Source organism: Cebidichthys violaceus, unplaced genomic scaffold, assembly GCF_023349555.1.
Source record: "Cebidichthys violaceus isolate CVI_PGR_0920_01 unplaced genomic scaffold, fCebVio1.0.p SCAF_10, whole genome shotgun sequence".
NCBI lineage: Eukaryota > Metazoa > Chordata > Actinopteri > Perciformes > Stichaeidae > Cebidichthys > Cebidichthys violaceus.
In genome coordinates this window covers 394,771-420,000 of record NW_027176263.1, presented here as the reverse complement: position 1 = coordinate 420,000, position 25,230 = coordinate 394,771, and the positions used below count along the sequence as shown (strand labels likewise).

Genomic DNA, 25,230 nt, shown 5'->3' with positions numbered 1-25,230 from the left:
ATAGTGTGTTGAATGAAGTCATAAATAAGTCACAGTATAGAATGTCATTAAAAAAGTCATAAAAACGTGATGTATAGTACATCGTAAAAAGTCATAGTAGCAATAGACAAAAATATTTTTTTTGTAATATGCAGTGTTATTTCATTACTGCTAATGGGTCATAATGTGTGGAGTTTTTTGAAAACTGTGCCATGGAAAACATGATGCACTAGCAAATAGTGAATTCATAACAGGAGACATTATCTGCCTTTGAGAACAGAATAGAATAGAATGCTGGATGTGACATGAATGTTCTCTGTCACGAATAAATTAGAACGTTGACGTGTTTCATCTTATGTATGAAGCCAGATGGCTTGTGAACATTAACCACAGTATGTCTTCAACCACTCCACACCCAGGTAGTAGCCCTGGCTCCTCGGAGCCAATGCTGACGGTGAGCGTTTGAACCGAGGTGAAGACTCAGTCGTGCTCTTGAGCCCCGCATGGTGACAGGAGTCGCCGTGCGGGGCGAGCCACAGGCTGCCGTCAGCACAGTGTAAAGATGGTCGACCGGTTTTCAATGCTACCAGGGGGCAGCAGGTCTGTGTGCCAGTCTGCCTCAGAGCTCACTTCAGGCTTCCGGTGTGTCCGATGTAGGATGCTGTGGTAAGATAACCAAACTCCTGTCCTGTAAACCAGTAGCATATCTTAAAGAGCTTATAGTACCATACTACCCGACTAGAGAGCTGCGCTCCCTAAACTCAGGGTTACTTGTGGTTCCTAAAAAGTAGGATGGGAGCCAGAGCCTTCAGTTATCAAGCTCCTCTTTTGTGGAACACGCTTCGGGGGGCGGACACACTCACCACAGTTAAGCGTAGGCCTAAGACTTTCCTTTTCCATAGTGCTTATAGTTAGGGCTGGCTCAGGTTTGCCTTGGACCAGCCCCTAGATAAGCTGGTGTAGGCTTAGACTACCGGGGTACTTCCTAGGATACACTGAGCTCCTCTCTCCTCTTCTTCATCTCCTTCTGTATGATGTCCCATTAATGCTCATTACTAACTTTGCTTCTTCCCCGGAGTCTTTGTGTGGTTATGTCTGGACCCTGGTCCTTCCTCCCACCATGGCCCTGCTGACTCCCACTGCTAATATCATTTTTATTATTACTCTCATTACTATTTTATATTACCCATACCATTAACGCACATTAATGACTTTGCTTCGTCACCAGAGTCTCTGTGCTTTCTCACCTCGCAGGTTTCCGTGGATCCTGGTTGTACCTGGACTCTGGTCTTGCCTTCTGCTGTGGTTCTGTCATATGCATCATGTGTTGTAACTCTGTTATGTTGTTCATTCTGTACACATGACATCTATTGCACTATTTTGAAATACAGTATTTATAATCATACAGTTGTAAAATAATCAACTATGTAAAATGTTGGGATTTACTCTAACTTCCTACATTAGGACAGTGTTTTTATGCTCTCATTCGCTCACACATCTCTCTGGCTCCTCCTCTATCAGCTGACAGTGGGCGACTTCGCCACGGCCTCTTTAAGCCAATCATACATTTCCCGTCAAACTTTAAAGACCTGTTGTCTTCTGTGCAGTCAGCTGTCATTTCAGTACGTAGTATTGTTTGAGTAACGTTTGCTAACTACAGTGCCCCGATTTTTTAGGAAATCACAAAAAATTAAAAACATTTGTTTTAGAAATTTTTTAGGAGTAATGAGAGCGAATGATCTTCGGGCAGAGTGTCAAACACAGGGAAGGGAAGTCAGAAAGTATTGAGACACGGACAAAAGTCTTACCCTTTAAAAATAGTCATAGAAGTCCCTTCAAAACTCTATGTATAAAGAATTGTCAGAATAAAATGAAGCTGTTTTTAATATTTCTGGAAAAATTGACAAGTACAGGAAGAGTTTTCTGGGTTCATGTTGAAGCAGTTTCTCAGGGAACAGGTTAATCCCTTCAACAACACTCTCGACCTGTATGCGTGGAGCTGAGAACCCGAAGGAGTCATTACAGCAGGTATACGGTGAAGTTATCCATGACAACATGGACGCACGTTTATAATCAGGAAAGTTGAAATACAAGGTTTTAATCCAAACGTAGACCGAGGTAGTGTACAGCTGACATATGAGGCATTATATAACACATTAGCACAAAACAAACAACTTGTGCATTAAAGCATTAATTTGCATTCTAGTGGATAAATGTCATCTACCATTATCAATGTGCTGAATGAAAACTCAGTGTGTTGTCCCTCTAACGATGTTGAATTAATATATCTAATATCAGCGTGATTCAACTTCACCCAACTTCCATCTGTACGGGAAAAAGAATGACACTGATCGGCTTCCTGCTGCTCCACTCTTTATCTACCTCTGAATACACGAATGCTTTTGTGGCGAGCTGAAGGAGGACAGTAAATATGAAATTAGCATTTCTCCGGCTTACCCGCACCACTGAGCAATACCTTATCAGAGCCATATAACGAAGACGGATCCGGGGCCGTATTTTCTTTTAGTGTTTCTTAGAACAACAACGATTCAGAGAAGCTTATTGGGTAGAAAACATACCGTGACACTGCCAAGACTCCTATCGGAGACTGCCCTGACTTTAATTCTAGTTTTGTGTGCAGGTGAAACTCTCTCCTTCAGGGGAAACGGCACTGATCCTTTAAGTCTTAGCTGAGGGGCAGACTTTGCCGGGTGGTGAAAAAAGTGGCTGCTCAGCTGCACTTCAGCCAGGTTTGGACGGGTTCTGTGGCAGTGAGCCCGGTTGGCTCTCTGGCTGGCGAGGAGGAGAAGGAACTCAGCGGGTCGTTCTGGTTGTCTGGTAGCAGGGATTCTCGCTCCGATGGAAAGTCAAGGTGACTCAAGGTGGGCGAGACGTCCACTCAAGTCCAATCTGAGCAAAGCAGTAGAGGAAAGCCAGCATAGGCGGAGCCATGGTGGACCAGCCTAAGAGGACAAGAAAACAAACGTATTTATCTGTAACAGGAAATATTCAGACTGCTGTATTCTGATGCTTTTTCCGGGTAACCACTAGAAAGACTTGCATTCTTTTGCAAGAGCAAGAGAGCCGGCGAGCAGCAGACGGTTTGGTTAACTCTCTGTGCTGTACTGTGTTGTGTTACGGTTACTCTCTTCTTCTATTTATAGCCGTGTCTTAGAGGGTCGAGCAGGCAGGTAAGGACAGCTGTCTGCACCTCCTCCCCAACTGGCCTTCCTCCAGATTATCTCAGTAACCTGCACCTGCACCCACAATGCTTTTCAATGGCCTATTCTTTCCCCATTCATGTCAAAATCTAATTCACATACACACGGGCTGCTTTATGCACAGCTGTACCGTCCGTTTCCTGTCTGCAGAAGAGAAAGGCTGCACGGCCTACCGCTGGAAAAACACAGATTTTCGCTGATAAATATTTATGCTACGCTGACGTGACGTTTCGCGAGAAAATAAGCATAATCTCCAGTAAATGCCAGCTAATTAATAATGTTGGTTTAATTACATTAGAAATGCTCATGAGCAATTACAAATGTGATGCATTTCTGACGTCTAGATCCATCACACGAAGCCCTTTAGCTCGGGGACCCAGCGAGCGCCACGAGCAAGCGCTGCAGTTTGAAGACGACCCAGCGCTTTTGTCTTTGCAGTTATGTAGATTTCATTAAAGCCCTCAGTGTGAAATATATTCCCCCAACCAGTAGTCTAACCTTTGCTGGTACTAACTAACAGAGAGGAAGCATACGCCGCTAGTCAACATGTGAGTTACTTTTGGCCACAACTAAGAAGTGATCTTTACCATTTTGGAACGTAACAGTTGTTGCTGCTTAATAATAGAAGTCCTGGCACAGAGAGTTACCATGACTCTAATCAACCAGTGCTATGACTACACCACGGTTTAACAGAGTACTTTGTGTTCAAATGAGGTCAAACTTGCAGAGAGGCAACTCCAAACTAAATAAAAAAACTGCTTAGTGAGCATAAAGTCTGCGCTTCTCAGTAAACTGACAACTTGTTGGTTGAGCTCCTCCTCTTCTATGTCTCTGGCTACTTTTTTTTTTTTTAGCCATACTAACATGGCATCGCTCTAAGGAAAGCTCTGTCTGTCTGTCTGTCTGTCTGTCTGTCTTCGGTCCAGACTGAAATATCTAAATATTGGTTAGACATTTGTGTTCCCCTCAGGATGAATCGAGCTCTCTTCGGTGACCCCTGACCTTTCATCTAACGCCATCGTCAAGTCGAAATTGTGATTTGTTTAATACCTGACTAGAATAAATACCTGCAACACTAAAGACATTCCCGACATCCTCAGCTGTACTCTGTGCTTAGTGCTGAAAAAGCACTTTCATACACACTAGCTAATCCTGCTAAACATCATCACTTTAGCATTACAATTGTGAGCACGCATTTAGACTAAAACTAACATAAAACGCTTAATTTTCCTTTCTGAATTAATACGACGCACCGTCTCCTTTTTAACAAACCTCTACGTCATTCAGCAAAAAGACTTTAGGTTATTCTTACATTGGGGCTTTTGTAGATAACAAACTACCTCAGTCAACATATTTATATGATGACGGTGTGGTCAGGAATTTGATTTTGTTTCACCGGGGAGGTCAAACGGTGCAATTGCACCACTGCTTGCACCAGTAAAACGCCCAGACAGGCTGATTTAAAAGCATTGATCTCATGTTAACGAAGCAAACCGCAGCGATGTTTTATTGTGCAGACACATGCAGACACATGCAGACATGAGGAACTGCCTCAGGCCTTTTCTGGTGGATCCATTTCATTTCCATTTAAAGTACAAAACCACGACTACACTAGCAACTAAATGATCGAGTGGTTTGTTCAGAGGTCTTTTTAAACACTTTAGAGTAAGAATCAGGCAGCGACATGTTATAGCTTTATTTTGACTATTATATGGTCCGAATGAATTTTCCTAAAGGCAAGCTGAGGTTCTCTGTTTAGTTTATAGGTCTGACTCTGAATAATTCACAACAGAAATGGTGTTTTAAAACACCCCGCTCTCACTTTTAGGTTTCTCTTAACTTATTTACACCAAGTCTGCCGGAGGAGGCCTAATGTTACACACAGTTTACTGTGAGCTCTCCACGCCTCATAACAATCCTTTTCCCGTCACAATAAAGCTTAACTGGCGACTGGAATATTCGTCAGGCCGCTGGGCTCGACTTGACGAGGCCCAAAGACGTGTGCCATTAACGGGAGATGAATGCTAATGTTGTTCTGCTGGGTGTGGAAATAGTCAACAAGAACACCGGCTTCATGAGATAATGTCCCGGTTGTGTTTACAACTTGATTCACTGACCCCAAGTGGTCAAAAAAAAAAAAATCAATTAATGCTACTTTAAAAATGAGAAAACTCTGCTTTTTAATTCAGCATTAATTAACAGTTCTTGTCAAAACACATACATATTTATATATTTGTATTATATGATGTTGAGTTTCAGCGCTGAGCTCTCGGCACTGACTCTGCGCCCGCCCCAGTGGCGAGTGCAGCTCAGACTGCTTATCTCGAGTAGACAGGCTTTTAGGAGGGCCTGCCATCTTGCTTTAGGTACCAAATGAGCCAAATAAAGACACATGGAGATAAACAGGGGCTGGCACAACCACAAAGCAGAGGCGTCTGTATTGGGGGGAGTTTGCAGATGCATCAAATGGTCCAGTGTGACCTCTTTTTACAGTCTAGTCTTCCTGTGATCCTTACCTTCCCTCACCATTTGTTTTATTCCAATTGTTTTGACTATGTTTATTGTCATATTGCTTGATTTTAATTATAGTTTTATGTATTTCTTTTTATCGTTTTTACGATGAACATTTCTCGTTTTTCTTCAATTGTCTATTGTTTGTTGTTTCCACCCTGTAAAGCACCTCATAAACATTGTTTTGTAAAAGTGCTGTATAAATAAATATTATCATCATCATCATCATTATTATAACCAGAACGTCAAAATCCAGAGGTTGGTCTGCCTCTAATTGCTGCTTTAGACGTATTATCGTTAGCTGCTGTCACCACTGCAGAAGGTGAAATGTCCCATGGTGCAACTGAACGGTCAAATGAAAAGACCACAGGACTGATGGGACTCTACAACGGAAACAAACCCATGAACGCCAGCTGAAACAGGCCTGCAAAGTGAAAGGCTCACAGAAGTCCTCCTGAGTGTCGCGGAGGACACTTTACCTTGAATGAAGACACGCTTCCAGAAGATTCTGCCAACGTGCGTCCCCCCGAGAAACACCAGATTAGAGAGGATGAGCATGGCAGTGGAGAAGGCCGAGAGGAGGGCAATGCAGCGCCTCTCCATCGCCGCGGAGAAGGTCCGCTCCTGGGAAATCAGGAAATAAATAAGTAAATTGCAAAAGAACCACAAGAGATTTTCATCGTAAATCTGAGAGACAAAGAGAAGCAAAGCACCTGGTACTAATGAACTGTGTGGCCATAAACTAGAAGGATTACAGTCTGCCATCAGGCTTTATTACTGTTCTGAGAACGTGAACCTTCTCCCAAGGCCGGAGTCCGAAGAGGCGTTTCTATTGTTATTGGAAACATACTTTAACTGACATTAATGTTGCTCCTTTATGCCAGTTAGATGTGACAGGATCCAACCAGTTTGTCTCCTGTCTGTATTTACTGCAGCAGCTCCAGGCCTCATTTCTTATTAAATCACATTACATGACCCCTTTATTTCGAGCTACAAGAAAGATTCCATCATCTTCACACATCTTAACTGAAAATCCAATTGATGGAATAACCAGGGAATTATATCTATGTACAATTTTAATCTCTTTTAACATCCTTTTTTTTTTTTTTTTTTTCCCGCACTGAGATAAATTGGATTTAGGATTTCAAAACTTACAACAATGGAGCGAATAAACACCGAGGCAAAGAGAGCCTTCAGTCCATTTTCCGCCAGAACTCCAGCCCAATTCATCAGGGCCCAGTGCCGTAAGTAGTCGTGGCCGCCGTGCCAGAGGCAGACGAAGCCGAACGCAAGGCCGGTCGACAACGCCTTGTAAAGACGACCGTGCCGCGAACCCCCCAACGGCACATAGATGTATCTGCAACGTGAGTTCACAACACAAAAACGAAGATTAGAACAGCATGAGTAGAACATTAGACCCGTCCAACACAAAGAAACCAGTAAATGACAGTTGGGTAAAAACAAACATCAGACATATCCAGCACATAACGCCTGTGGATTAAATGAGATTACACTTCATGTGATTTAAAAATAGCAGCTGTATATTCTTGTGATAGCCCACACGGGGTGAATCACACCCCAACAATCAGTTAAAGATGGCGGAGCATGCCCCCCCCCCGAGGAGCCGAGAGTCTCAACATGCTACATCACTCTAACACACGTAGAAGCAAACAAACACGTTCTGTCTGCCGTTGCTGAGCTGGGAACTAATTATCTCAGCCACCCTGTGGATAATCAATGCTCCTGAACGATGAGCCAGCAATTATTTATTTTTTTCTGAGCCTTAAATAGAATGGCCAGCTTGGCACATATTGGCGGACGAAAGTAGACGCAAGAGCAGATGGAGAGGAACCAGAGCGTTAGAGCGATCAGGTGTTCAGATCGCTCTAACGCTCTGGTTCCTCAAGAACACACCGAGCGTCTATCGGCCTGTTTAGGTGAATCCGATGGAGACGGATGCTAAACGGGTGTTAATTGAAATGTGAAAATTGCAAGACATACATTACTGCAATAGATGAGTAATCAGTGTGTTATGTAACACATGAGTACCGGCAGCAGATGGTGCAGACAACATGCGTACAAGGTTTAGAGACTGGAAATGGACTGCCAGGCAACTGTTACACACACACACACACACACACACACACACACACACACACACACACACACTCACTCACTCAATCCAAGCCCCCTCTTATTTATTCATAATTTATAAATAGTGTTTTGAACTATTTTCCCCCCATGAGTTGGTGAGCATATGCTCCTCCTCGTGTGTGAGGCAGCAATAACTCAATCAAACAAGCAGCGAGAGCTCCTTCGTTGGTTGATAACTATGAAACAGAGAACCTGAGACACAGCGGCACACGGAGCGTAATGTAACGGTTAAGAATGAGCCACTTAGCTGCTCAGGGAGACGGGGTGTCACGCAGAGCACATCATTTAACACCTACGCACTCATCTGGCGCACTTCAGACAATTTCAACAGAATTTCAGAACTGCATTAAAAGCTCTTTAAAAGCACTTCGGCGAGAAAGAACGCCGGGGCATTGTGTGTCATGGGTATCGTTCTGCCTCTGCAGTGGGATAATTGCAAGTGATGCCATTAGGCAGGATAGAACTATTTTCAATGGACAACGGATTAAAACGGCAACTTGCATTTGCAATTTAAAAAAGGTGCAGCTCACCCCAAAAACCACAAAATACATAGAATACAGAGCAGTTTCAAGTAGGAGTTGTTTTTCATTTCAACCATGTAGTTCCTGCATGAAACCGCCCACAACAAGGTTCTGTGGATTATCTTGAGTAAACCGGGTCATGATTTCTTGAAAGAGACATTTCTGTTTTTTCAAATGTAGTTTTAGCCGTGTGACATGTAGTCCCATTATATGTGAGAGAAGGCAGACATCTCCAAAACTAGGCAACTCCTAAATAATCTAGATCGATTAATAGCACTACAGGTAAGAGGAAGAATATGCACTTTTGATTTCCCTTCAAATTCTGCTATTTTTTATCAAATTAAAAGGATCCTCTGTAGCCATTTCCAAAACAGTCAGATTGAATTCTAACCTAATCTTTAACACCTGAGAAGCAGGTGAACATGCACGCCATCACACGTGTCAGCGCAAAAGCTAATTAGCGAACAACAACCAGGACAAGGGAGCATTTTTGACAGAATATCAGCGTGTTTTCTGACAACCGTGCAACTGCAGCGTCGCCTCCAAGTGGACCGTAACCTCCCAATAGGCTGCATTCAGCCAAGTGTGCATCATTAAAAAGCAGACAAACTAATAATGTGCGTTGTCCAACAGTACAAGTGAGCAAACACATAATGCCGCCATTACATATGCACATATTAAACAAGGAGGCATTTCACCAGGGTGCGTGGAACAGCAGCACAACAGAAGAACTATTCAGCAACAGCATCCGAGCTCATAATCATGAGAAAGCCTGCATGCAAATGCAGCGTCCTTGTCCATTGTGATGAAACATGTGTGTCGGCAGCAGGAGGAAAGCACCTTTTTTTGTTTTTAAGGTTATTCAACTGATAAGTTCATTGCCCTGCAGGAAATGAGCTCTTTACAGTAAGTGTGTGAAAAAAGAACAGATAAAAGGCTGAATAAACACCCGGCACGCTGTTCAAAATATGAGGCAATGAAAACTATAAATAGATATACAGTACATATATATATATATATATAGATAGATATCTATATATATATACTGTATATTTAACTAGCTAGCTAGATATATAGATAGATAGATAGATAGATAGATAGACATCCATATTAGATGACAGACAGACAGACAGACAGACAGACAGACAGATAGATAGATAGATAGATAGATAGATAGACATCCATATTAGATGACAGACAGACAGACAGACAGACAGACAGACAGACAGACAGACAGATAGATAGATAGATAGATAGATAGACATCCATATTAGATGACGGACAGACAGACAGACAGATAGATAGATAGATAGATAGATAGCTGGGCAGACAGACAGATAAACATCCATATTAGATGACGGACAGACAGACAAATAGACAGACAGACAGATAGATAGATAGATAGATGGGCAGACAGACAGATAAACATCCATATTAGATGACGGACAGACAGACAGACAGACAGACAGACAGACAGACAGACAGACAGACAGACAGACAGACAGATAGATAGATAGATAGATAGATAGATAGATAGATAGATAGATAGATAGATAGATAGATAAACATCCATATTAGATGACGGACAGACAGACAGATAGATAAATAGATAGATAGATAGATAGATAGATAGATAGATAGATAGACAGACAGATAGATAGATAGATAGACAGACAGATAGCTAGATGGGCAGACAGACAGATAAACATCCATATTAGATGACGGACAGACAGACAGACAGATAGACAGACAGACAGACAGACAGACAGACAGACAGATAGATAAACATTCATATTAGATGACGGACAGACAGACAGACAGACAGACAGACAGACAGACAGACAGACAGACAGACAGACAGACAGACAGACAGACAGATAGATAGATAGATAGATAGATAGATAGATAGATAGATAGATAGATAGATAAACATCCATATTAGATGATGGACAGACAGACAGACAGACAGACAGATAAATAGACAGACAGACAGACAGACAGACAGACAGACAGACAGACAGACAGACAGACAGACAGATAGATAGATAGATAGATAGATAGATAGATGGACAGATAAACATCCATATTAGATGACGGACAGACAGACAGACAGACAGACAGATAGATAGATAGATAGATAGATAGATAGATAGATAGATAGATAGATAGATAGATAGATAGATAGATAGATAGATAGATAGATAGATAGACAGACAGATAGATAGATAGATAGATAGACAGACAGATAGCTAGATGGGCAGACAGACAGATAAACATCCATATTAGATGACGGACAGACAGACAGACAGACAGATATTCTAGACTTATTATTTGATTTAGATGACATTTCACATTTTTAGTAAGCATTAACGTCTGCATTAGTGTGTCCTCTGCTCATGGAGTGCCTCTTACCTGATGAGCCATCGATACAGACCCTCGTCAAAGTGCCTGAGAGGGAACAAAAAGAAGAAAAAAAGAAAAAGAAATGAATATTGAGTCACTCATTTACATAATAATATAGCACTGTGTAAGAAACACCTGAGCTCTGGGCTTCACATGCCGTGTGTATGATGGATGTGTGTTTGCGTGTGCACTCTTTGGTCATTAAGAAGATTAGAAAAAAGATTTTTGTGTGTGTGTGTGTGTGTGCTGCCTATAAACTGAATGATGTCAGTGGACAGCTTTATGCATTCCATCAATGTTGTCAACATTGGCCAGCTCAGCACACACAAGCCGGATTGGAGTGCATCGGTGTCAGCACATTGGTCGATCTGGTCCGCGGCCAGTGCATTTCTACTGCAAAACCAAAAACACAGCCGACCACGTCGATCGTATGCGCTCTGAATTAAGAGAGCAGTCTCTCATTTTCAACTACATTTGGGAACAGAGTGATTTAGCCATGAGGAAGGGGCACAAAACTCTACATTCCCTGGTCATTTTACAGAATAACCATGAGGGAGGAGGGATTGTACTCACAGTCAAACACTGTTTTTTTTTACTTACGTGTTTCTTTTTTGTATATTGGGGGGGGTTTACATTAAATTGCATGTTTGTTCTGTTTGCATCTTGTTCATATACTCAATTGCCAGTTTATTAGGTACAGCTAGCTAATAGATCAATCCTGCAACACGATAAATCCTCCCACGAGGAACGTTTTACTTATTTCATTCATTTTATTGTGTTATCTAAAGCAGGGGTCTTCAACGTTTTTCAGGCCAAGGACCCCCAAACTGATAGAGAGATGGAGCAGGGACCCCCTACTATATATAATGTTTAACATTCTGTTTTATATTAAACTGGGCCTAGTGCCATGTATAAACATACCTTGTTATTGTGCATTCAATACTAAGCTATTCAAATAATACACAGGTTCATATATTCATGTTTTTATTTTAAAGGTACAGTGAGTAGGGTGACCGTGCCACTGCCATTTAGAAACCTTGTATGATAATCATGCATACAAGCCATTCAAATTGACGTTTTTATTTTAAACATAAATGTGGAAACAAAAATGAGTGATGGCCTATTAGTGCCACTGCTATGCATAAACATACCTGTTATCTTGCATACAATACTGAACTATTAAAATAATGGACAGATTCATGTTAAAAAAATTAAAAATGGTCTAATCAACCAAAGATGTTGCGGACCCCCTGCAGTACCTCCGTGAACCCCCTAGGGGTCGCAGACCCCCTGTTGAAGACCTCTGATCTAAAGTATTTTGAAGCGCTATATCCTTTAACTTTAACTAGTTTGTACATTAAACAGAGGGATGTTTCTAAATGGGGTGGACAAAATAATAGAAACACCAGTTAGTATAATGCAATATAGCCCGACACCACAAACTGCAACTTCCAAAATTGTCATACAACAAAGAAACACTGTCACAGTTCAGTCATCCAGCCATCAGTAATTTTCCATTGATCCTGCCTCTGCCCCACTCAACCTGTCAGCCACGCCCACCTCGTCAGTTCACTCCACTCACCTGTGCACACAGCTGCCTCTCACCACATGCAATCAGCCCAGCATATAGTCACCAGCTCCACACTCACTCCTTTGCCAGATTGTTCTTTGCCATGCGAGTCTTTCCAGCGTTCTCCTGCCTGTCTTCCCGGTACCGACCTCGCCTGTCCCTGATTCCCTGCTTCGTCTGCCTCCTGGTTATTTGACCTAGCCTTCCGTCCCTGACCAAGAACTTTGCCTCTCCTCTCCTGATTCCTGTTTGCCGGTTTCTAAACCGTTTGCCTGTCTGCCGGAGTCTAAGTAAAACGTTGAACTTTTTACCTCTGTCTTCTGAGTCCTTTGTACTGCAATTGGGTCCGTACACCACCCGTTACACTATAACACTACAACCTTACTAAAGGTAGGATTTACTGTAGGACTGTTGAATCAGACTGGGTTTAGCTTGGTGTACCTAATAAACTGATGACATATATCAGAGGAAACAACAAATGGCACTGTGACAAAAAAATGTTCACCATTAAATATACCTGAAATGTTTTTTCCAAGCAGTGGAAATGCTGTTGCCTTTAGCCTTTTAAATGTGAAGTCTTGCTGATTATAGTGCCTTATTCCCATCTAACAAGCACTGCTGTGTGTGTGTGTGTGTGTGTGTGTGTGTGTTTAACTTGAGCAAGTGTGACCCCTTCAGCATAAAGCAGGCACGGTCTTTCCCTTTGCTCGGTCGCAAAAGTGTCAAATGAGCTTATTAAATGCAACAATCGTCATGACATTTACTTTAATAGGGGTAGGTAGGACATCAATTATTCAGCATGAGGTGTGTGTGTGTGTGTGTATAAACTCATGCCAAACAAGTGTAGCAGAGAGGGGGGGGGGGAGACTACATAATAGCACATTTCTACCTTGAGAGGAAAGGAAGGAGGTGAGATAAATGTGTCTGGGGGGAGAGAGAACTAACAAGAAGCACAGAAGAGAACAAAAAAAAGGAGAGGATAACGGAAGGTTTAACCCAGTTTCTGCTCAAAAAATAAAAACTGTATAGTAAAGTAACCGAGTGGATTTCCTGGACTTTCATTGAGCAACAATGTGCTGCTGGAAGTGTTTGGATGATTCACTGCCTCTTTAACCTGCTTGGATACGTCTGCGGACCTCCTTTTCTCTGTTAAAACTGCACTTGTTAGGTCTTCTTTCTTGCAACTCTCCAGGCGTGTCCTATTCTCCTGCCTCGGGTTAATGTGCAGAGCCCCTCGTTCACCTTCCACGCCCCGGCCTAATAGCATCTATTTTTGTACTGGCCCTCATCCTGCTCATTGTCTCCTCGGACAGTTTATTTAATTAGGGGGCATTTGATTTTCACATCAGGAGGCTGAATATGAAATTGGTTTCTGTTGATTTAATGGACATTTTGTGAGTGACAGATTTTTTGATTGACATTTAATTTATGTTGATTATTAAGTGGTTTGAAAACAGAGAGATTTAATTGATGGTTTATGTTTTCTTTCTGTACTTTTGCACCAAGAGGTTAACCCTTGTTGCCGAAGCACAGTGAGCACTTAAGGCACTTGACATTAAATCAACTCTTTCTTCAGCTTTTCCTTTCATTGACGTGTTAAGGAATGCTATGAGACCCATACTGCACTTTATTGATGTCAGTGGTGTTAACTGTAATTTGTTCCACGATATGATCTTACCTCCACATCCCTGTGAAGCTGTACATGATGCTGACGCAGCGGGGAAGCTTTGGGGGAACTAGTTTATCCAAAGTAGCCAGCGTGGACGGAAGTCCAAACAGCACCAGATACTTCACAAAGAAGAACTGGACCAGTGCCAGGGCCAGACCTCCTGGAACGGGAGGAAAAGGAACATTTATTATTTTAATGATTACGATACGCTCTTTAATTTCCAAAAACAATGTCCCTGTGTTATAAATAATATAATTTTTAATTACATAGCCCAAATTCACAAATTTGCCTCAAAGGGCTTTCTAATCTGTGCAGCATACGACACCCTGTATTATTACACCATCTGTTCGAAAAGGGCAAAACTCTCCTTTAAAAACATTTTTGATGAGCAAAAAAAGGGAAGAAACGTCAGAAGGAGCAACAGAGAAGTTGATGTTACAACTTGGCAAAACGTCATTTGTCGCTGACATGAAAGAGCTGCTGAGAACAGGTAAGCAGAACTGCACAAAATGATCATAATCTATACCTGTTTATGGCAACTAGGGGGCAGATTAGGACAGCGGTGAGCCAGTAAATGACCAATAATGAATTAATTAGCAAAGAACTTCAAAATCCCAGAGGAGCTTCACATCTAAAAAATGATGAATATGAGGCTGTACATGCAGAGTACACTGTATACAGACCACAGTGACCACCTGCGTAAATACAGTATCCTGCAAAGACACAAAGGGGTTATCTGAGGGTACATCCGATTTATGCCTTCAATTTGTGAGTAAATAATGCGAAAAGCAAATGAATACTTTAGGGACACTTTATGAAAATATAAACAAAATCCCACCACAGATCATAACGTCTGGTTATGAATCGAGGCCAACGAGTAAGACAGTAATCAGCACATCTGATGGAGTTCTAGTTCCTGTGGGGGTAAGTCGTTTTAACTTCTGCATCGTGAAAATGTGTTCAGAGTGTGTCTAAAGTGACTGAGGAAACATTGAAGCTACATCATACCGTACATAACAGCCTAAAAATACATGCAGCACAAAGACTCACCCAAGGCCCAGGGAGGGAGGATTTCTAAGTAGGTCTCGTTGGACTGGATGGAGTGCATGTACATGACGTGGATCAGGTATTCTGCGATGCACCACCACAGAATAATCCGTCCTAATCTGAGCGCCAAGTAAGTAAAGACAGCTTTGTCTCCATCACACTCCTCAGAAGACCTCCGCATCTGCAAGTGTAGAAAGTGAGCATGTCGTTAAGGGCCGCTGGTTGTATTTTTACTACGAGAAAAACAAAAGCATCTGAAAAATTATAGTTAATTTCCTCTTGTAAAAACCCCACCGCTGATGTCTGTGTTTTTTAAAAAGGTGACCTGAGATCACCTGTATTTTTAGGAACAGCAATCAGCCTCCATTAGACAAAAACAAGAGAGGCATGTTTAGACTAAACTGCAGTTAAATTCATGAGAACCCTCGTTGGCTGCTTTACCTGCTCGATGTAATCTCGGTACGTGATAATGGGTCCGTTGTAGAAAAAAGGATGATAGAAGGTGTATGAAAACAACCAGCCGAGCTGCACAACTCCCCCCCGGTCTGCAGGGCCCCAGCAATGCTCCAGGCTGAAGCTGATGAAGCGCAGACCACACACAGCGACGCTGAAGAGGAGCAGATAGTACTCCTCCTCGGTCTGATACCAGCCCCTCTGAGGAATACCGAGAGAGATGGCCAATTATTTTTAACACCATTCCTGGGGAAACATTTATATTAATAGTTACGATCTGACACTAAATTTAGCTCTTTTTTTTTTTTTTTTAATATGACACATTTAAATGAAAACATTAGTGGGTAATGGCATATTTGGACAACTGGTTATGAAAATCTGTCAACTCATAGGAATAAACTTGAGAGAACTTTTAATGAGGCCCGCTTAACAGCTTTGGGAATATCATATCTCTCGAAATAGTGCTTGAACACGGGAATAAATACGTGTGCAATGTTTTTGTGTGTGAGCACAGGAGTCTGTCAGGTCTATTTCACTTACTAAAATCACATTTACAATCATTGGCTGTAACCGTGTTTTATGTGTCAGCCGCTGTTTTTTAGATTAGGTTTATAAGAGGAGGATGCTAAGACGACCCTAAGGGCTGTGGAATACTAAGAGTCAATAATGATAAATAAATGTACACATGACTGGCATTGAGTTCCTGAATTTAAAAAAATGTGTCTTTTATTTATCATTTCGTTGTTTTGAAGAAAATGCAGTTGTGGTAATTCTCTCATTTTCACCGCAGTGAATGTTTTGACTCTTTAGTTTTAATATGAGTACTGTCTGTTAGGATGTCTCCCACTGCCTCACTGGTATCTTTTTTTTCAAAGTGCTTGTTGGGAGAGTTTTTCCCATTCTCCAATTCTCAGGAAATACTGGAAATAGCATGCTTAGTATGTAAATGCCTTCAATAAATCCACTCAATATATTGAGGTAGGGGCAGAAATACAGCTGAGTGGCCAAATGGTTGTACTTCCCCTTGGTGTTGTGTGCCCCCTTGTGTTCTTTACAAATATGACATTTAGTGATAATCAAATGGTTGGTGAAACAATGAATACAATCTCAAAATGCACTTAAACATAGCATAAAATAAATGGTTAATTCATACAATGCTATAATAGACACAAACACACACACACACAGTGGAGATGCAGTCCCTTGCTCGTCCTAACTCTGTTGCGTTTTGTCTGCTGTAAATGTCTTTTGCTTCTAATAAAACATATTTTACTTGTCTGTCCTGTCCTTCTAATGCAAGATAAAGACACCCCACCAAAAACCAGGAACCAGTGTAATCCAGGTGATCCAACCCACCTGGATCTCTTGAAGTGGTTGGATGTGAAGTGTGGAGAGCAGCAGCAGGTTGATGGCCCATGACAGAGCTGACTTCCGCAGTTGGGCCACTGAGAAGGACAGGCCCAGATGGACCAGCAGCACACTCACTCCTTTAATCCCCAGCACACCGCTGGCTGCTAAGAAGCCATATATCGTGAGTGCTGGCACCCTAAACTGTCGCAGAAACATAAAACACGTGTTGGATTAAAACATCTCCCACCTGATTGGCAATATTCCACTGAACCGTACCGTAGCAGCTGCTGCCTACCTTAGGGTAGAAGATGCTGGTCAATCTTGACAGCACGCCGTGACCAACAAGAGTCCACAGCAAAGACTTCTTAGCCCATTCCGTCCAGAAAGTCCACTCAAAGTCTGATGGGTCCTGACAAACACAATTAACTTCACCATGGGTCTTTAAATCACACCTGAAGCCTGTTGAAAAGGCACTTTGAATGGTCAAAATGGATGAAGTCTTTAGAAAACTTCAATAACTGAACGTAAAGCTTGTTAAAGTGTCCTGTGACACACAAAAAAAGCTTAAAATAGGATGGCACACTATGGACTTAAAACAAACTTGTGTTTTCAGCGAGATGCACCATACTGTTGGTTCAGATTAGGGATTTAATCAGTAATTTCCACATTGAACTTACCCTTTTAAAACCCTGAACGAGGCCTTTCTCCAACTGGAATTCTCTCTCCAATCCTGCTTCATGCTCTGAGGTACAAAACGGGGGAAAACAACAGCTTCATCTTTCTTGAAACCTTTCTTCTCAATACATTGAACCAACGTACAGATATCAATCTTATCTGCTTTACCTTTGGAGAATCTGTGCAGCTGGTAGAAGGAGTACAGATGAGAGCCGAAGGACAGCACCCAATATGCAAGGATCTCTGTCCACGGCAGCGGAGCCAACTGGGCCTTTGATTTGGATTTCATCAGGCAAGATCACAGCGCTATCATGCTCCTAAACAGAGTCAATTAGTGGCAATTTGTTACTGGACTACTTGAGATTAATAACATACAATATATCACATGGACGTGAAACTGAAAATAATTTCTTTGTAGTTTGACATGTTTGTTTTAAAAAAAAACGACTGATGAAACTGCCAGAAAATGTCATTATAGGGACATCAACACAAGAACAGCTCAATAAATTAAACTAAATCTGATTATACTGTACATTTTTATTATCGTTAGCACCATCATATCTGGAGACCAAGCACACATTGAAGTAAGATGGCGAGGAAACTGCTTTACTGTAACGCTATATAACGTTACAATGAGCCTCGTGGGGTTCCGTTAAAAAAAAAAGTGTTGGCCAGGAGCAAACGCAATCACTGCCGTTGCTAGGTAACACTGCGCCCGTAAAGTAGCGTCGACTGTTAGCCACCATATCCAGTGACCAAACCAGCTAATTAGCTGACGTTAGTTGTTATCGTTAAGTTTCTTTGTGTGTGTGTGTGTGTGTGTGTGTGTGTGTGTGTGTGTGTGTGTGTGTGTGTGTGTACAAGTGTCCGTGTTGATTTGATTGTTCGTTTTATTCACACATTGTTTAGTTTATTCGACAACTTTCCCGTAAGCTATCCTACTCGAACGACAGTTAGTTAGCCAACGTTAGCTAAAGCTAGCTAACGTTTGAACAAGTTGCAGTTTTACCGGATAATACTGTGCCGGTGTCCATTGCGACGCCGTAATTTGTAGACTGCACTGACTGATAGCGCGTGGACCAGAAGATCATGACGTTAGCATTCAACATTAAAAGTTATTGAATTCTTCTTCTTTTATTCTTGTTACATTCGTGATAACTTGCAAACAACGTTTTAGAGCATGACTGCCCCCAACTGTGCGGGAGTGGCACGACATGAAGGCTTCATTTGAACCCAAAACATGACATTTGCCTGAACCTAAAGAAATGTATGTAAATAAAAGTTACTGTTATTAGTCGGAGGTCAAAGTTAGCTACTCCTCTAATCAATTACTTACATTTTGTTACTTAATATTTTTACTTCATTATAATTAGAAGATTGTTCAAACAAAAAATATAATGAACTTCTAAAATAGGATGTATTGAATAACTGAATTTCTCAACAGTATATACACATATATATATACTTTTAATATTTTAAGGAGCCCTACATTCTGCTGATAATGCTTGTCTAACTATGAATGTATGACTGATACTCGTAATGGAGTATTTTCATAGGGTGATACAAGTTAAGTAACCAATAATAATAATAGACTAAGATTAAAAATATATATAGCACCTAACTTTATACCCTGATATAATAAAAGATGTATTCTTATAATAGACATTTGAGCTGGTTAATAGCCAGACACTTCTGACATTTAAATGTTACATTATCTTGCCACATGAAAGTATTTTCACACACACAAAATGATTTCCCTTGACATTTTAATCGCTTAACAAGAGGACTGTTACAGTTTCAAAGGGGTTATAGTTGAGAAACTGTGTTTTCACAGTAAGTTAATGGATCAGTAACTGACTCTATGCATGCATCGTGAATTAAACAGGTTTCTAGTTTGTTTTTTTCACTCGACAAATAAACAGAATATTAACAGCAAAAAAAAAAAAGGCACTGGGAAATAAGTGTGATAACAACTTGACATCAAGACAGTGTGCACAACAGTAACATAGCATGAATCTATCCTTCATACTTGATTCATTCTTTCCTCATTGACAAAATCTGCAACTTCTCAACAAGAGCAAACACTTTTCTGACAAATTGAGTGTTTAGACTCAACTCTTGAACTAAACGTTTGATGTTTCATCCCCCCCTCAGCATCTATACCTTGTTTCCTTGCCTTACAACTGAATACAGAGCAACACAAGAACATGCCCACATTTCCTCTATATGCTTTCAGTTATCCAGAGATTCAAATTCCTCAGCGTAACAGTTAACTGTAAACTCATCTATCGTGTGTGTGTGTGTATGCATACATTCATGCGTGCGTGTGTGTAATGACATTATGAATATTCTTTCACAGCTCGTCGGTCTCTCCATCGAAGGGCACAGCCTCCGTCTCCATATGAATGGTGTCAGTCTCGCCGTTGCCCACCCAGCCAATAGGAGTGCGGTTGAAGGAAGGCCGGCCGCCGATGTCTTGTTGGTACACCACTGGTTCAGGCTCCTGTTTGGCCTCAGTTTCTGGCATCTGGAATTTCAGGAACTGGTTGGCCTTCTCGAAGCCGCCAAAGGGCATGGCAGACCTAGCAAAAGCGAGGTCAGAGGATTATTAAAGTCCCCGTTTGTTACAAAGCACCCACAGTACAAAGTTGGGCCTTGAGGGAAGTACCTGTTGAAGCATTTGTATTTTTGCGCATCCCTTTTTTCAATGGGAGGCATTCCTGTTTTCATAGTGGCTATCAGAGTTTCATCACCCTTCATGGCCTTCTCCCATGGCGACTTGTATGTCTTCATAAGAAGCAAGGTCTTGGATGCATCGCCTCCACCTCCTAGAGAACACCCATGGATAGAGAATTAGACACTCTTGCCTAGAGTTAGTAGCACTTTAGTAGCACTCATTTAAAGTTGAAAAACTTAAAAACTTATATATATTATTTTTCAAATTTTTTTTAAAGTTCAAATTGATTTTTGAATATTTGTGGCTCATTAATGTTGGGAAATATTCTTATTTGATTTGTTTCAAGAATTAGAGCAGGACATCAATACCACTTTCTCTTGTATGCTCAATATGTGGCCAGCAGCTGGTTAGCTTATCACAAAGACTGGAAAAATAGGGAAACAGCTAGCCTGACTGTCCAAAAATGCAACAAAATATGCAAACATCTCACAAATGTGCACGTATCTCATTAGTTTAATCCATAAAAACAACAGGGTGTAGTGTGCTCTAAGATTACTGGACCTTAAAATAGAATCTTCTAAAAAAAATAGCAAAATAAATGCCACCAACCTTTCAGTGGAGCTCCTTCTCCCTTTTCACCTTTCCCATGGTCGCCTCCACCCAGTCCTCCTGCACCTCCTGCACCTCCTGCACCTCCTGCACCTCCTGCGCCTCCTGCTCCCGCCCCTTTGCTTCCAGGCTTTGGAGGCGGCACAGGGGCCCCTCCAGCGTGTAACCCTCCGAAATGCTTCAGTCCAATCTGTTTGCTCACAAAATGCCCACCGACGTTTATCATGTCACCTCCTATCTGACCTCCCAGAGAGGGAACAAACTTCTGGAGGTTGTCCTGAAAGAAATATAATCAATACGATCAATCATATGCCACACCGCACATTCGTTTATAAATGCTGATGTGTCATTCAGTTCAATTTATTTTGTATAGTCCAAAATCACAAATTTGCCTCAGAGGAAATTCTCGGAAATGTTCTAAAAATCAGAGGGGGCGTTAAGTTGCAAAAAGATGAGAACTCCTCCTTCCAAAGGGTTTAAACATCATTGGTCCAGGTGCTTCACACTTAAAAGTCCATTTACAGCCCTAGTATGTTATAATATAAATGAAAGTGAGTGTTTGATCAGGACGGATTAAGGATTGTAATAAGAATAGATAAGCTTCTTCAAACATTACCATGAGTTCCTCTGGATTTATCTGGATGTATTATTCACATTGCATCATTCATACATCTTCCTTAAAGGAGTTAGTTTTCTCCATGACCTATGCTCTCACCATAGACTCACTGCTGAAGATGTCAGGGTTGTTCTCGTAGATGAACCTCTCCACTCTCTTCTGCCTCATCCTGAACATCTTGGAGCCTTTGTTCTTCAACAGGGAGAGCTCCTCCAGCATGATGTCTTTGGGAGTCCTGATCTTTGTTCCCAGGTCAAACTCAGATGCCTCTGGCTCCAAGTTATACTCTAGGTAAGGGACATACGAACAAATGAGCATAACATTTACAAATGTCTTCATGTGAAATACTAAATGTTACTTATGAGTCTAGCAGTCTCTGTAGTGAGACAACCTTTGGGAAAACAGATGTTTAAGTGTTTCATTACATCTACAACATTTTCACATTTCAGAAATAGTTGAGACTAAAGATTCACACTTGAGAACACTTACGACTTAGTTTTCACACCTGAGATTTAGTGACTGTTAATGGTAAATATGCACAGTATCCTGAATAGGCAAAATACATAAATTATTTGAACTAAAGTCAACCTAGAATCATGCATATTTAGTTATATTAATTATTTATTTTTATATTATATTTTGTTATACTTCGTTCTTACTTGTACTGCAGGTATAACTCCATATATTCCCATCTGCAGTACCTATCATCTATCATACCTCTATTAATATATGTTGCGTTTATATGTACGAGCTGCACTGATTATATGATTTTGGTTTCTTATTCACGGAGCTTCATGCCAGCCTTACCATCCTGAGCGATATGTGATAAGTCCGTTATGATCTTGGAGAGCTTTTTCCGCTTGTTTAGGGGGGCTGGTTTTCCAAGAGACATGACTGGAGGTTCGGGAAAGAACATGGTGTTAGCAGTAACAGTATTAGGTTTACAGAAATCTACAGAAAAACATCATTTGAAACTGAACACATTCACCAGTGGTAGAAGGGATGAATGTAAACCTGTTTCTCTCATGACAGAGCTGCAGGTTCAGACTAAGGTTGGATTCACTGAAGGGAGTGTTGTTGCTTTAGTTCCCACAAACATTTGCACACAGTTGAAAGAAACTTCAAACATACTTTGTGAATATCTCTGATCATGCCACCAACTTATCAAGATCACTCTTTCACCACCTATAGTCGTCAACAAACCCTGAATGTATAAGGCAGACACTATGGACCCTTCTCATTTTTCAAGTTCAAGGCGGATGTCAGTGCCCTCATATTCCCCACATTCCCAAGTGAAACAGATGCCCCAAAGGAAACGTATAGCCTTATCGTGCGGTTCAGCTAGGGTTAGGGACACAAGTTCTGTACACAGAGTGAGTCAACATAAACAGAAGCACACCGAGGTTCAGGGAGAAATTGGTGATCAATGCGCTCTGGTGCCGTTCTACTGCAGTAAAGTTGAAGGCCTCACGATCATAAAATAGCATCTGATCATGTTCCCCCAATTTGCAGCCTGCATGAGAACATGTAGGCGGGGAAAGTGAAGATTACTCTCTCATCTGTCGAGATGTCACTCACCATTGAAGCAAATTAACATTTCTTGCAACCTACGGTGCCTTTTCAGTCTGAGACATGTATCTGGTTCTCACGTTATCCTATGTGTTTATTCTACATTTTTTGTCTTTCTTTATACATGTCAGCAACCTTCAGAAACAGTTTCTTTAAGTGGCAAAACATCACATCACATCTACTGACTGTAACTCAACCCACCTAGGCTATTTTTAAAAGGCATTTCCAGCCAAGACATTTTGGGGACGTGTAATGCCGTCATTCAACTATCAAATGGGCTTGACTCAACCCTTAAGGACACAATGCACACCTCCAGAAAACAAGTGTATGTTCTAATCTCTCTCAAAACACCAGCGAGATCTGGAGCAGTTGTGGATGTTAACGAGGTTTTGGACAGCGGTCTAGTTGCCTTAAATAATTACAGGCTTAGGAACTTCTGGCGCTCAGATTTACCACCCCCCCTGTGAGTGTTTGGTAACACCATATAAAATCTCTGCGCCGCCCACAGATAGGGGTGGTCAGCACATTCGTCCATTCCTTTGGTCATTTTAAGACGTACCAAGCAAATCTAAAAGTTGCGAAGTGAATCCCTGAGACATTTTTTTCTCTTAATAGAAGGTAGAATCCCAAACATTTCCATCAAAAGCAAAGTCATAATCTCTTTTAATGGGTTTTTGATGTCACCCTCCAATTTTACCCCCCTGTGATCAACTGCACAACGCACAAATTATGATTGGGAACATGTTGCACATTCTTATTGCCTCTCCCCCATTTTTAGTCGTAGCCAGAATTTAAACCCAAGCTGTTTTTGGTATAAATAAGCACACCGATGGGATGCAGATCCACTCACCGGGTTTTTGTTGCAATCCTGTGAGGAGAGACAGACTTATAAATACCAAACAGAGAAGAGGAGACCCTCAGTGCTGGTGATCTGGATCACAAGTTTACAAATCCCTCTGTGCCTCTGACACTACGTATGGCTGGACCCAGGTCTCGGGGAGTACAAAACCCACTCCACACTCAGACGGCAAATCTTCCAGAGGGTTGGGGGTGTGGGTAGCTGCAGTGTTGGTGTCAAGACGGAAGGAGGAGGAGGAGGTTGAGGTTAGGAGTATGAATAGGGATTGGGGGGGGGGGGGCCTTTAAGGTGGGGGGGAGAAGTCTCTCCTGGCTAGCTGAAAGTGCTGATGGAGATATTAAGGGAACAAAATCATTCTCACAGATGGTTCAGAAGCCTATATTTAGCAGCAAAGAACGAGGCTCTAAGATAACCTCAAAGGACTGGGGTGTGTTCGGGGTACACATAACTGCACAGTGCAAGTTTAAGGTTAAGCCTAAGTGTGTATTATGTATTAAGACTCCTCCCTACTTAACCCGAACCTGACACTAGATTGTCACGTTTTCATTTTTTTCAGAAGCACCGTGACTGGACATGCTGGAGTGTTTCAAGCTGCAGGATGAATGCATGAAGCAAATCTTTAACATTTTGGTTGGTAGCCAGGATTTTAGAAATACTGAAGTCTTGAGTCCAAAGTTCCTCAGCACATACCCCCCCCCACCCCCCACCTCACCCCATGTGTTCCCAAATATCAATGAAATTGTAGACAAGCCACCAAAAATAACAGAATTCTTTTGATACAATAATTTAAATGTCAACACATTCTCCACAAAGTCAGGATAGAAAATGATTGTGTAAAAATACTAAATCCCTTTCTTTTCATATTTTTCTTCTTCCTCTAAAAATTGTCAGTTCTCACGTTATTGAAACCCCCAAATTCTCATAAAGGGGACAATGTCCTCTGTGACCTCATTTGTAGCTCTGTTCTCTACAACACTAAAGTAATTATTTTATGACATTCAATAAAAAATAAATGAAAAATTCATATTTTACCATTTACTGTTGAAATGTCACATTGTAGCATCAGGTTTTATACATTTATTTAAAATTCACAGTTGTAATAATTCCGCTTTTTGCAACAAACAATATAATATTGTAGACTAAATCGATCTTACTATAGATGTGACTATATACCTATATACAGTATAAATATATATATATCAGTATTTATATGATCAAAACAGTTGAGCGAGTTTGCAGAACTATATTGTGCATAATTATACTGCATGGTGTAGCATTGTCATATTTGTGAGAACATTATTACCAGTTAAACAATCCTTTTTCTTTAAATGTTTCACTTATATTTTG

The 25,230-nt window shown here is 41.2% G+C and overlaps 2 protein-coding genes across 2 annotated transcripts; both read right to left on the bottom strand.

Annotated features, from left to right (window-relative positions):
* Window positions 1–1,845: 1,845 nt before the first annotated feature.
* Window positions 1,846–18,652, bottom strand: hhat (hedgehog acyltransferase). Its single transcript, XM_068716958.1, has 12 exons — window positions 18,563–18,652; window positions 17,722–17,870; window positions 17,556–17,620; window positions 17,174–17,287; window positions 16,885–17,079; window positions 15,517–15,729; window positions 15,079–15,256; window positions 14,038–14,188; window positions 10,799–10,834; window positions 6,867–7,068; window positions 6,191–6,335; window positions 1,846–2,942 (listed from the first exon to the last, which is right to left on the bottom strand). The coding sequence occupies exons 2-12, from the start codon at window positions 17,840–17,842 to the stop codon at window positions 2,857–2,859; spliced, it is 1,506 nt and encodes a 501-aa protein (XP_068573059.1). The 5' UTR covers window positions 17,843–17,870; window positions 18,563–18,652; the 3' UTR covers window positions 1,846–2,856.
* A 650-nt stretch (window positions 18,653–19,302) lies between these two features.
* On the bottom strand, window positions 19,303–24,113 carry myoz1a (myozenin 1a). Its single transcript, XM_068716946.1, has 6 exons — window positions 23,875–24,113; window positions 22,263–22,349; window positions 21,555–21,742; window positions 20,840–21,116; window positions 20,222–20,381; window positions 19,303–20,135 (listed from the first exon to the last, which is right to left on the bottom strand). Exons 2-6 carry the CDS (start codon window positions 22,345–22,347, stop codon window positions 19,907–19,909), a joined length of 939 nt encoding a protein of 312 aa, XP_068573047.1. The 5' UTR covers window positions 22,348–22,349; window positions 23,875–24,113; the 3' UTR covers window positions 19,303–19,906.
* Window positions 24,114–25,230: the final 1,117 nt, after the last annotated feature.